At 38.4% G+C, this 12,068-nt stretch overlaps 1 protein-coding gene across 1 annotated transcript; it reads left to right on the top strand.

Moving 5' to 3' along the window:
* Positions 1-1,431: 1,431 nt before the first annotated feature.
* On the top strand, positions 1,432-5,201 carry LOC116263901 (delta(7)-sterol-C5(6)-desaturase 1-like). The gene is made up of 3 exons (XM_031643720.2): positions 1,432-1,823; positions 3,806-4,111; positions 4,731-5,201. The coding sequence occupies exons 1-3, from the start codon at positions 1,589-1,591 to the stop codon at positions 5,027-5,029; spliced, it is 840 nt and encodes a 279-aa protein (XP_031499580.1). The 5' UTR covers positions 1,432-1,588; the 3' UTR covers positions 5,030-5,201.
* The last annotated feature ends 6,867 nt before the right edge of the window (positions 5,202-12,068 follow it).

Genomic DNA, 12,068 nt, shown 5'->3' with positions numbered 1-12,068 from the left:
CCGATTGATCTTGCAGCGAGCTTCCATATTAAATGAGTCTCTGTCTCTCGCTCTCATGTTAGTTCCCACCGAAAGACATGGTAGATTATCCTTTTTTATCTCATCTTCGTCAATCTGTTATCGTACTTATTTACTATAGATAGATGATACCTTAATCTAATGCGTATTTATAACTGAATAATAAGCACGCCTGAATTATATGATGGCAAACAGCCATGTAACAAACTATTATATGAATTTGTCTCAAAAACTAAGAAAATTCATCATGCATTATAACCTAAGGTTCCTAAAAATTGAGTAGATTCATGAAACATTGTTTGTATTGCAAAACATTTAGCAAAAGTAACAAATTGTTCTGTCAAATCCACCTTGTTTTGTTCATAAAACACTTATTCGAATGTTCTATCAAATCCACCTTGTTTTGTTCTTTTTTTTTTGCTTAGATTCAAGATTTGGTCAAACAACTCCTTAAAAATACTAAACATATATTGTCTAATCAAAGAGGTGGTAACTTCATTCTTCTGCCTGAATTTGAATCAAGGCATGGAAGAATGAACTTTCCAATTACGTGCAACTGATGAAAGTATTGCTAACTACGAATACGGCTTAGTTGAAGGGTATTTTCAATTTCCTCAAAATGAATAATTTTTAATTGTCACTTTTATGATCGGACGAAAGTGACTTTTTTTTTCGTACCAAATAAAACTAATTTGATCGTTGCTGGCCTATTAATGGCATAACGTATGACTTGGTCCAAAAGTGGGTCACATCAGGTCTATGTAAAAACTTATTATAGTTCTATCGTTGGGGCTTGTATTTTTTTTAGGTAAGGTTAGCTGAGTTGAGTTTGAGTTGGGCCAGTTTAAACTCTTAACTTGAGTCTAGCTCTATAGAATAAACTCGAGCTTAATTTAAGGTATGGCATCAAATACGAACTTGTTTATGTGTTATTCGTTTAACTATTGTTTCATTATATTTCAGCATTCATTATATAGTCGAATCGAGTAGAATTTAAATGAGTCGAGTTCTTACAACTCGTTTAATATTTTTAGCATATGTTTGCACTCACTCGTTTAATATTTTGAGCATACATTTGAACTCACAAAGTCAAGTTCGAGTCGAGCTTTGACGAGCGAATTCTTCACTCATGCAAATCTAATTTTGACGAACGAGTTTAAGTCAAACTGATTCGACTTGCACAAAAAAAAAAACATCTTGATCAAAAAAGAAGGAAAAAGTTAGAAAACGCTTTCGGGTCGGTCAATAATGTAATAAAGAAAGGCACGGATCTCCTTGGCGTCCACGTGCAGAGGCATGCAACTACGCGGATGGCATAGTGGCAATTAATCGAATAAGTCTGGGCAATCGCGAATCACTACCACCTACCTGGTCACTATATATGCACACATGACATCGCTCGTCGCCAGGCACAGCGCCGGTCTCCGACTCTCGCCCACCTTCCTTCTCCTTCCTCAAGCTCTTCTTCCTCACCGAGTGCCGTCCAATCTCCCCTGTATTTTCCGGCGTGTTTTAACTAGGTCGCCGGAATCCCTAGGACGTCGTCCCTCGGTTGGCTAGGGCTCCAGACATGGACGAGGCTTACCTGGGCCAGTTCGTGAGACAGACCAAGCTCATCAACGAGGTCATCCTCGGAGGTCTGCTTCCTGCCGGTGGTGGCGGAATGCTGTCGTGGAAGGAACTCCCACACTTTGGCCAGACGTGGCTCCGGAATGTCCTGTCTGTGGGCGCTGTCTACTTTGTTACCTGCGGCCTCTGGTGCTTCTACATCTACTACCTCAAGCGTCATGTATACTTCCCGAGCGGTGGGCTGTCTCTCCCTCTCTCTTTTATTATGTATATATATATTTGTATGTGTGTGTGTGTGACTTTGTGTGTTTGTGTATGGTGAAAGTAAGAAGGAAGCTTGTGGGAAAGTAGGTGGGGCTGCGTCCTTTACTAGGTTTACCTTAACAAGCAGCCTCACTGAGCGGAACTGGTTCGCCATTAAAATTACTGATCAGCATGTGTCAGTTGGAGGGAGGAGTCATCCAGAGTAACGTTTGCCCTGGACGGCTCCACCGTCGTAGGTCTGACATTTTGTCCCCTAACTTTAACTTAAGAGTTAATTGAGACTACCGGGTTTAAATTTCAAAAGGACGCACTTAAGTGAAGAGTACCTCCCATCAAACACGACATCGACCTGAACGGAAGAAAAATGATGTTTGACTAGCCATATATATATATATATATATATATATAGAGAGAGAGAGAGAGAGAAAGAGAGAGAGAGAGAGAGACGAGGGGTTAACTTCTTGAATCGACATGGTTAAGTAATCACAAGTATTAAACAAAAAAAACACTAGATAAAAGAGCAAACTTTGAGAAAGATAGAAATTGTTTTTTTTTTTTTTCGAAAACTCTTTTTTTTGTTTTTATGAAGAGGGTAATTCCCAACGCAATCGGAACCAAAAGCAAACATTAAATGAATGTGGTGATTCTATTTTGTTTTGTCTCAGGAGCATTTTAGTCGTATTAAACTTAAAACCTGAGCTGTCCACCCGGCAGCCAACATTCCATCAAGAGTGATGATTCTCTCTCTCGATCTCAATATATGTAACTGAAGGATGAGGTGCACGAACGCTGACCTCTTGTTTAGGAAGCTCCGTAACTCGGCCACTCACATCGAGCATTTATTACCTTTTTCGCTATTTAGTTATTAAATGAATGTGACATCAATATATATATATATATATATATATATATATATATATTATCAATCACTAAGAAAGAGAAACTAGGTCCATTAAAATTAATTATTGAAACTTTTTTTTACAATCTTAACTTACCGATATGATTGTAAGAGTAACTTGGTGAGCAATATATAATAAGTTGGTATCTTTTTTTACTTTAATAATGTTTTTTAATAATTGAAAAATGAATGGTTCTTATAACATCAAAATTTCGTTAGGAGAAAGATTAATTCTTTTACAAAAATAACTTAGAATTATAACATGCTTCATACTAAATTAGTGTTTATAATTATATTAGGAGGTTCCCATTTTGTGTAAAACACTTTCTAATACAAATTTAAAGGTTCTGGTTTTCGTTTCCATGCCGAACCAATCACTCATGATGTATGTATGTACAGTTTATTTTAAGATAAATTATCAGAATATTTAAAGCCTAGAAAATTTGACTTTGGCAATCACTTTTATGATTTTGGACACACAGAAAATGATTTCACTCTGTTAAATTCATGGAAGGAGGACAGATTTTCAAATAGAGGGCTTTGGAGCACGCTTTTACTGTACGTTTTCAATAAGGATAAAAGCATGTAATTCAGCTTTTATGAATATTTTATGTCAAATTATTTATTGTGTAGTCTTTAATTTTAGAGTTAATGGCCTCTTTGGTCGCATATGTTAAAATTATGTGGATAATTTATCTCTATTTTGGGCACGAAAATAATTCTCCAAAAGTATGGAGACATGTTCATAAACTGAATTGAGATAGGAAGGAGAGACTTTAAAAGTGAAACTTTCACTGGCTGGTTAATTAACAATTTCCTTGTTTAAAAAATTTTATCTCAATCTTCCTCCAGAAGGGCGATGAATTCTAGGTACTTATACATCCTGGCATATCACTTAAGAGGGAATCATAATTTAGTGGAAAAATATTCTCTTAAACCTCCAGCGCCCCTACTTCGAAATGTTGAGCCCTCAAATGGAATTATTCATGCCCGAGATATGGTTTGTTTTCAGTATGGACGAGTGCTGATATCTATTTGCTTTTCATATTGGTGCAGGTTCAATACCCAAAAGAAGCACCATGTTAAAGCAGATCTGGTTGAGCGTGAAATCTACTCCTCTATATAGCTTGCTGCCCACGGTGACCGAGTACATGGTTGAGAAGGGCTGGACCAAGTGCTTTGCCAATATAGAAGAGGTTGGCTGGCCCATCTACATTTTCTATACCTTGGTCTACGTGATCCTGGTCGAGTTTGGGACCTACTGGGCTCACAGAGAGCTGCACGACATAAAGCCCCTTTACAAGTATGTTCATGCCGCCCATCACAAGTACAACAAGGAAGATGATCTGTCTCCATTTGCAGGTGAGTATTTCATCAATGGAAAAAGCCTTTACCTACAATGGGAAGCAGAGTGCCTTCCTCCCTAGCCTTCAAATTCAGCTTTTCCTTTCAAGCACACCCAAATCAATTCTCTATTCCCCTCAACGAGGAGGATGCATCAGTTGCGTCAAAGACTTTCAATGTTGTAGAAATTCATGGGGGTTTTACGATTGTTTTATGAATGATTTTAAACATAGATAGAAAACAGTGAGGACTTTGTTTACTAAAAGAATATGTGAAAGTTTTCCCTATGGTTATCCATACATATATCACTGGTTTTCTTTATATATACACATATAATTAATTCCAATTCTCCTCGAGGGGCATCGAGTTAGAGTGCTACTGTTCTGAACTGCAAACAGTGGATACGATTGCACACTTCAGTTTTCCAACCCAGCTCCCCAAGCTTCCTTGGACCTAAAAGTAGGGAAGAAAGAGGGGGTTTCGACTTTCTTCGAATCGGCAAATTAAATAGGATTCTAAAGCACCTGTTATTTAATAGTAATTCTATCTTTTTGTGGTACCAGTAGGGCCAGGTTCCTTGAAAAGCATTGCCTGAATTTTTCTTTTCTTACACGACAGTTAAATTTTCTTATTGCAGGGTTGGCATTGAACCCCATAGATGGTATAATTCAAGCGTCACCGCTAGTGATTGCGCTCTTCCTGGTGCCGATGCATTTCCTGACGTACCTGGTGCTTGCCTTTGTTGAGGGTGTGTGGACCATCAACATCCATGACTGCATCCATGGCAAGGTCTGGCCTGTCATGGGCGGGGGATACCACAAAATCCATCACACCACCTACCGCCACAACTATGGCGGGTATACCATCTTCATGGACTGGCTGTTTGGTACCCTTTGCACTCCTGAGCTGGAACCCCACGAGAAAAAATCCTCGTGATCACTACTACCATAATGTGAAGCTTGACTCTCTCTCTCTCTCTCTGTCTGTCTTTTCTCTGCAATAATGTAATGTAAGATTTGCAGTGTCTACTCCGTCTGTACGTTCTTATACGTTATCCAATGTGAAGGTTGAACTGGAAATGGAAGATGGTTGTTATATTTTTACTGGATATTTAATTGGTGTGAACCTTACAAGAGGTCCCAATCTATGATCTCTCTCTCTCTCTCTCTCTCTCTCTCTCTCTCTCTGGTGCAGTCAGACAAGGGTTTTGCAGGTCGAAACTCTTGTTCCACCACCATCTCTTCCTCCACAAGTGACAAGTCTGCTCGGAACCATTCGATTCCTGTAATGTAGCAGGCGAATCCGCTGTTTCCGCTACCCGAGCGGTTAATGGGGACGGACTGTAAATTCCTTGGCGATATGTCTACGCTGGTTCAAATCCAGCTGGGCCCAAGAAGTCACCGATCCTTAAGGATGATATTTTGTTTATCTTTTGCCTCTTTCTTCCCCTATCCCTTTTCATCTCTCGATTGATTTCGTCTATCGATTCGGAGCAACTATGGTTGGGGTTAGCTTTTTCTTATGTGATTTGAAAGAGGAGTTGCTATAACGCCAATGGAAGGAGATGAGGAGCAAGGCACAACATATAGTGAACTCCTCAAGGCGATGAAGGACGTGATGAAGACATGATCATGATCCTTGCCATCTTCGATTGCCGGCTATCCACCATGTAGGACCTCCTTGCAGGCAGCGGCACTGACGAGATGGAGGAGCGCCTCGAGCCTACCGTTGACAAGGTCCCTTGATGCTTGATTGAAGAAATATTGTGAAAAACGATCGAAAGTCAATAGTCAGCTCCGTCACGAAAACATTCTGCTCCCAAAGATTTTGTGCAAAACTTAGTCATATGATCAACCAGTTCGATCTTGATGGCAATGGTGTGCTCAATTTCCATCAGTTCCTGTGGATGATGAGTTGGGCCTGTGACTAGCCCTGTCTGCTCTGTTTTGATCTGCACCAGGTGTGTGTGCATGTGTGTTTTGTTCTTCCCCGACAGCACTATTTCGATTTGTACCAGGTGTGTGTGCATGTGTGTTTTGTTCTTCCCCGACAGCACTATTTCGATTTGTACCAGTTGTACGTCTTCGATCATGTATGTTGTATGGTTTCAGAAAAGGTAGAAGCCAAGGCCATTGATTGAAGAAAGGGTGTGAAATTAGACTATTGAAATTTGTATTTTAGTCAACAAGAAGTTCATGTTTTGGCATATGAATACATCCTCCATGTGCGTGAGGTTTGCACATTTATGATGACTAATCCTTTTTCTTCGTGAAAATTATTTTTATTCTAAGGTGTGTTTTATTACTTTTGGTTCTATTACTGAACATTTTCGGTTTCTCATTTTTTATTCTTTCTGTACCTACTCTCTGTTTTTTATGTATGATCAATCCAGACAGATGCTTTCTTTATTTCGCCAGGCTGTTGGTGGGACTTGATGATGCATTTTCTATGAAGTTGAAGTTGAAGTTGAAGTTGAAAATAGCTCCTTTAGAGATGAGCAATTGACCTTCAAACCTCCATCTTTTTCTACTCTCAATTTGGCTTCATCAGCTTTCAACTACACGGACACTGTCGCACAAGTATGAACCTGCTCTCTGTCTGTCTCCCTCTCTCTCTCAGAATGAACATGAATGTTCGGTTAGCGCAGATCAAGATTGCAAGCTGCCCATCTTGCAGGCAGTGTTCTAGTCCTCCGTGTGGACACAATGTTGTTGAATCCACAGACTACAGTGTTGCTTTCTAATTGCAGTTGGGAGAATTTAGAGCTCATGCCCTGCTAAAACTTGGGTTTCACAGTTGCTAGGTCAGTGCACAGAGGAAAAATATTTAGAACATAATGTGTTGTAAAATGTCGATGACATTATGATGAGATATTTCATATTGCATGTAAATTAAAGAAGTGGTATCTCTGAAAATTTTGTAATACAACGTGTTTCATGAGGGATTCAGTCACATCAAAGCTCCTTTAGAGATGAGCAGTTGAAGCCTCTCTCTTCAATGCCCTGAATCAATGGTTTTGAAGGTGACACATAGAGTCAGCTGCCATCCCTTTTTCGAGTTCCAACACTTCCGAGGTGAAAAAGCGCTACCATTAGTTAAGAATACAACATCCTGCTAACTAAAACCTTAATTTTCTGCATTCAATTAGGGTCATCTACGTAGTTCCTACATAAGACATCATTGAAATGTTTAGTCAGATCAAATTTACCTTTTCAACCTATTTTACATTCTGTTTTCTGCAATTTGAAATTTCAGTCATGGGTTTCTGGTCCTGTATATTTTGGATCCAAAAAAGTTTTTGAAATCTATCACTTGGACTTGATTGTCCAGTGTATAGAGAGTCTATCATTCAAATTTTGTGTCAATCTAACATTGTTCACCTAGTTTTGAACTCGTCAAATCCTGCTACCTAGTTAAGTTGTCTTGTTTTCCAAACTTCGCCAAATTCCCATGTTTCTGCATGTTAGCATGGGTTCATTCCAATTTTAGCGTTTAATTTTGATTTCTCTTATTTGAAACATAGTTAGGCTTTTGTAGCATGTCCTAACTCTAGTCAAAAGTGTCTGGGCTTGCAGATCTTAATTTGCATGTTAATTTATGTTCTTGTTATTGTGAATGTCATGTTTGATTTTAATATTATAGTTGCTCATTTGACTTCAAATTTGCATTCGTATTCACTAAAGAACTGATGCATACTCAATACGTGCCTCGAGACAAAAGTCCTTGCACGTGTATTCCTGATCTAGCTTAACTCATACTTAGGTTTAGTTTTCAAAATCATGCATATTATAATCAGATCTTTTGTTATATTTGATGTGAAATCTCAAAATATTATGGTCCTTCTTTCTAAGCGTTGAGTTTCCTATTGACACGCAGTTTCATGGTCTAGCACGATTTCTGGGAGGCTTCATGATCCATAAAGAGGTGAACAGATCAATTTAAGGCGTAGCTTTGTGAAATAGCTATTGAATAACCAATTTCTTCTCGTCAAGCTGGGCATGAGGTGAACAGATCAATTTAAGGCCTAGTTTTGTGAAATAGCTCTTGAATAACTAATTTCTTCTCTTCAAGTTGGGCATCAAAATGCTTTTTAATAACCCAAATTTCACCTTGCGCTCCATTTTTTTTCCCTCATGTCTGTCGCTGTAATTTTTTTTTTTTTTTAATGATAGGTGCCATAGCGGTGGGAAAAAACAGTGGTGTTAATTTGATCTCCAACGCAGTGTACATTGCCTATACCGAGCAGCACAATTTCACCGCCAAAACCGTGGTGGGAAAAAAATGGCCCGTAGCGATCTATAGCGGTGACATCACCTGCGACAATGGCGCCGGTATATACTACTTTTCTTGCATTGTTATACGACTTCTAGGGTGTACTTGATTGCTTCATATTTGCGATCCATGAATTTGATATGGATCTGCTCTGACGAAAGATCGAGGGGTGAAATCTACAATTCACAAAATTAAGTAACTCATGTCCCATCTAAGATCCACACTTGAAATTTTCATTAATGTCAGAGGGGCAGGGTGAGTCCAATCTTAAGTCCTAAAGATCCTAGATCATGGGCAATCAACCAAGTCTCTACGATTTCATCTTAAGGTCATCCAATCCAGAATCCATCAATAGGTTGATATTATAAGAACTGATCATTATGTAGTTGAACATACAAGAAGATCAATAAAACCTGCAGACCAACTTGAAAACCAATCTCTTACGTGGGTCATCAGAACTAGAATATGTTTCGTTGCAGTGGGAACAATTTAGGAAACTGTTGAAAGTGATCGTTACAGCCAGCGCAGCATACTCAATGGATCCTCTTAATCTTGCCTCATTGAAATCCATTTGAACGTTGGAAGGATTACTACTATTCTCGTCAGTTTCCTCAATAACCTTGAATCTTGTACATAAAGTTCACCAACGTTCATATAAGTTGTTGTTTTCCTCATGTATCATATATATCTTTGTAAAGCAGAAAAAAAAAACAGATAAGAAAATAGAGGAAATCAAAGGGGCTGCTGCTCTGGTGTTCTTCGTGGATGTAGGTCTATGAACAGAACCACGTAAAAATTTGTGTTTCAATTCTTCGTCCTTCTCTTCTCTCCCATTTCAGCATGGTATCAGAACTTTGACGTTCTTTCTTGGCACATTTCATCCATCGCCTAGCTGCTGGACGTTTCTCATTTCATCATGACAGAAGATTCAAGCGTCGGAACCACCAGCAGAGTGGTAGAAAAAATTATCATGTAGGAGCAACCAAGCCCTGCAAACAAAATTACTTCCATACTTCTAAATGACAGCAATTATTTAGCTTGGTCCAAATCAGCGATGCTCTATTTGAGTGGTAGAAACAAGCTGGATTTCATCATTGAAGATCTTCCAAAACCTGTTGAAACAGATCCGACTTACAGAGAATGGCGATCAACCAATCATTTCATAATGTCCTGGTTGATTAACTCTATGGAGCCCAAGGTCACTCGAGGATTCTATTTCGCAGAAACTGCTCATCAAATTTGGAGAAAGGCGAAGGAACTCTACAGTAAAAAAAACAACATTGCTCGTATGTATCAACTCTCTCAAGGCATTCGGAACCTTAAGAAGTAAAACAAAAGTTTCAGTGACCTGCTAGGCGACATCCAACGCATGTGAGACAAACTTGACTATCTTATGTATATGTCGGCTACTCTTAGATCTAGCGAAAAAAATGTGTGAACAACAAAAAATTTTCTAACTTCTTGCTACTCTTGCCCAGAGTATGAACTCATCTGAAGCCAAATTTTAATGTCCCTGAAACTTCCTTCTCTTAGCATTGTTTGTTCAATTCTTATGAGAGACGAATCTAAAAAAAAGATTATGCTTCAAAATTCTGATTCTCTTAAAGAGAACTCTAGCAATATAGAACAGGTTACTTTTTATGGAGCTGATAAAAGCAGTGAACATAAGTAGAAGAATCATCCAAAACGATTCTATTCTCATTGCAAAAAGGGGGGTCATACCAAAGAAAGGTGCTGGTTCCTCCGTAAAAAACCCACCACCATAAGGACAGAAAAAAGAGAGAAATGGAGCACCACTACCGTATTCAATGTTGCAGCCAAAACTTCTGATACTTCGGATCTCCCTTAGCTGCTGAAAAAAATAAACGAACTGCTGAAAAATGTCAATGATCACTATGATAAAGAACATCAAAATAGTACGGCAGCTTCAGCAAGTGACCGGTAGCGCTCTTATTTCACTCAAATCTGATTATTAGATTGTCGATTCTGGAGCTAGTGATCAGATGTCTATGAACTGCCATAACCTTAGTAATTATTCTTCTATGACTAAAAAAAAATCTATTGTTATTGCTAATGACTCTTCTATGCATGTTCAAGGAGAAGGAAAATTAAACATTCTTAGAAATGGTGTTAAATCTGAAGTGCTCTATATGTCAGATTTCTCAACCAACTTGTTGTCCGTTTCAAAAATTCTTAGAGATTTAAATTGCCAAGTTATTTTCTCCCCCCCCCACTAATGTTGTTTTACAGGACCCTATATCAAAGAGGAAGACTGATGAGGGAACTTACGAAAACGAACTATACATGCTGAAAATCAATCAATATGCCTTGACTGCCCAAAACAACCGAGAGGGTAAACTTTGGCATCGGAGACTTGGTCACCCATCACGTCGTGCCTTGAATATATTTTGTTACCAAATTTGAATTATGACTCTCATGTTTGTGAAACTTGCAAGTATGCTAAAATGTCTAGACTTCCATTCCATGAATCCTTAAACAATGCTATGTTTCCTTTTGATCTTATTCATACTGACATGTGAGAGCTGGCCCCCATGAACTCATACTCAAATTTTCAGTATTATCTCAATTTATATGGATGGTTTTTCAAAAACCACTTGGATTTATCTACTAAAAACCAATGATGAAGTTTTTGCAAAATTTCCAGAATTTTACAAAATGGTTGAAACTCAATTTGCAACTCGTAAAAAATGTCTTCAATCCGACAATGGTACAGAATATAAAAATCAATTCTTTGAACAATTCAAAAAAGAAAGCAGGATTGATCATCAATTCACTTATGTTGATACACTCTAACAAAATGGGGTGGCGGAACTGAAAAATCGTCACCTTCTAGAAATGACTAGGTCTTTATTATTTGATTTGAATGTTCCTAAGCATTTTTGGAGTGATGCAGTTTCGACAGCTTGTTATACTATCAATCGCACGCCCACAAGAATTCTTGCTAAAAAAACTCTTTTGGAAGCCTCATGAAAAGGAAATTTAAAGTAGACCACATGAGAATTTTTGGATGCAAAGTCTATGCTAAGAGTAAAGTTGCTGACAAACTCAGCCACAGAGCGAAAAAATGTATTTTCCTAGGCTACTCATCGACAAAAAAGGGGTTTAAATGTTATGATGTCACCACCATGCATATCTATATCTCTCCCGATGTAGTTTTTGATGAAAAAGGCCTTATTTCTCTCAGGAAACAATGGGATGATAGTTCCAAGCACAACATCATGGTCACGCCGAACAGTCTATCATACAATGATTTTGATATCACCACAACCCATCACCGTTGTGACCCTTAAGGAAGAGAATCCATTAAAAACCTTGAAACTCATCCTAACAATACTGAAGCCTCTTTTGAACCTCAAGTAGTTCAAAACAGTGAAATTGGAGCTATAGATCCTATTGAACCTTACTTGGAAACCTTAGAATCTCACCCGTCTGAACCCACTCTAAGGAGCTCTTCTCGAAACATTCAGCCACCTAGACATGTAAAAGACTTTGTCACCAACATCACTGTTTCGCATCCTTTCAAAAAAATATTTGAGTTATAGCAACCAACCCAAACACCATATGGCCTTCCTTAGTCGCATTGAAAAATAAAAAGATCCCACTACATACTAAAAAGCCAAAGACCAAAAAATATGAGTTGAAGCCATATGATGAGTTAGACGCTCTCCACAAAAAATCGTAC

This window comes from Nymphaea colorata, chromosome 11 (assembly GCF_008831285.2).
Source record: "Nymphaea colorata isolate Beijing-Zhang1983 chromosome 11, ASM883128v2, whole genome shotgun sequence".
NCBI classification, from domain to species: Eukaryota; Viridiplantae; Streptophyta; class Magnoliopsida; order Nymphaeales; family Nymphaeaceae; genus Nymphaea; species Nymphaea colorata.
Note: the sequence above shows the minus strand (reverse complement) of the source record. Positions and strands in the feature narration are given on the sequence as shown.

Excerpts from the sequence above, each read along its gene's own strand:
- LOC116263901 (XM_031643720.2), top strand. The coding sequence starts at position 1,589 with ATGGACGAGGCTTACCTGGGCCAGTTCGTGAGACAGACCAAGCTCATC. Across the intron at positions 1,824-3,805 it reads TCATGTATACTTCCCGAGCG|GTTCAATACCCAAAAGAAGC; the intron begins GTGGGCTGTCTC and ends ATATTGGTGCAG. Across the intron at positions 4,112-4,730 it reads TGATCTGTCTCCATTTGCAG|GGTTGGCATTGAACCCCATA; the intron begins GTGAGTATTTCA and ends TTCTTATTGCAG.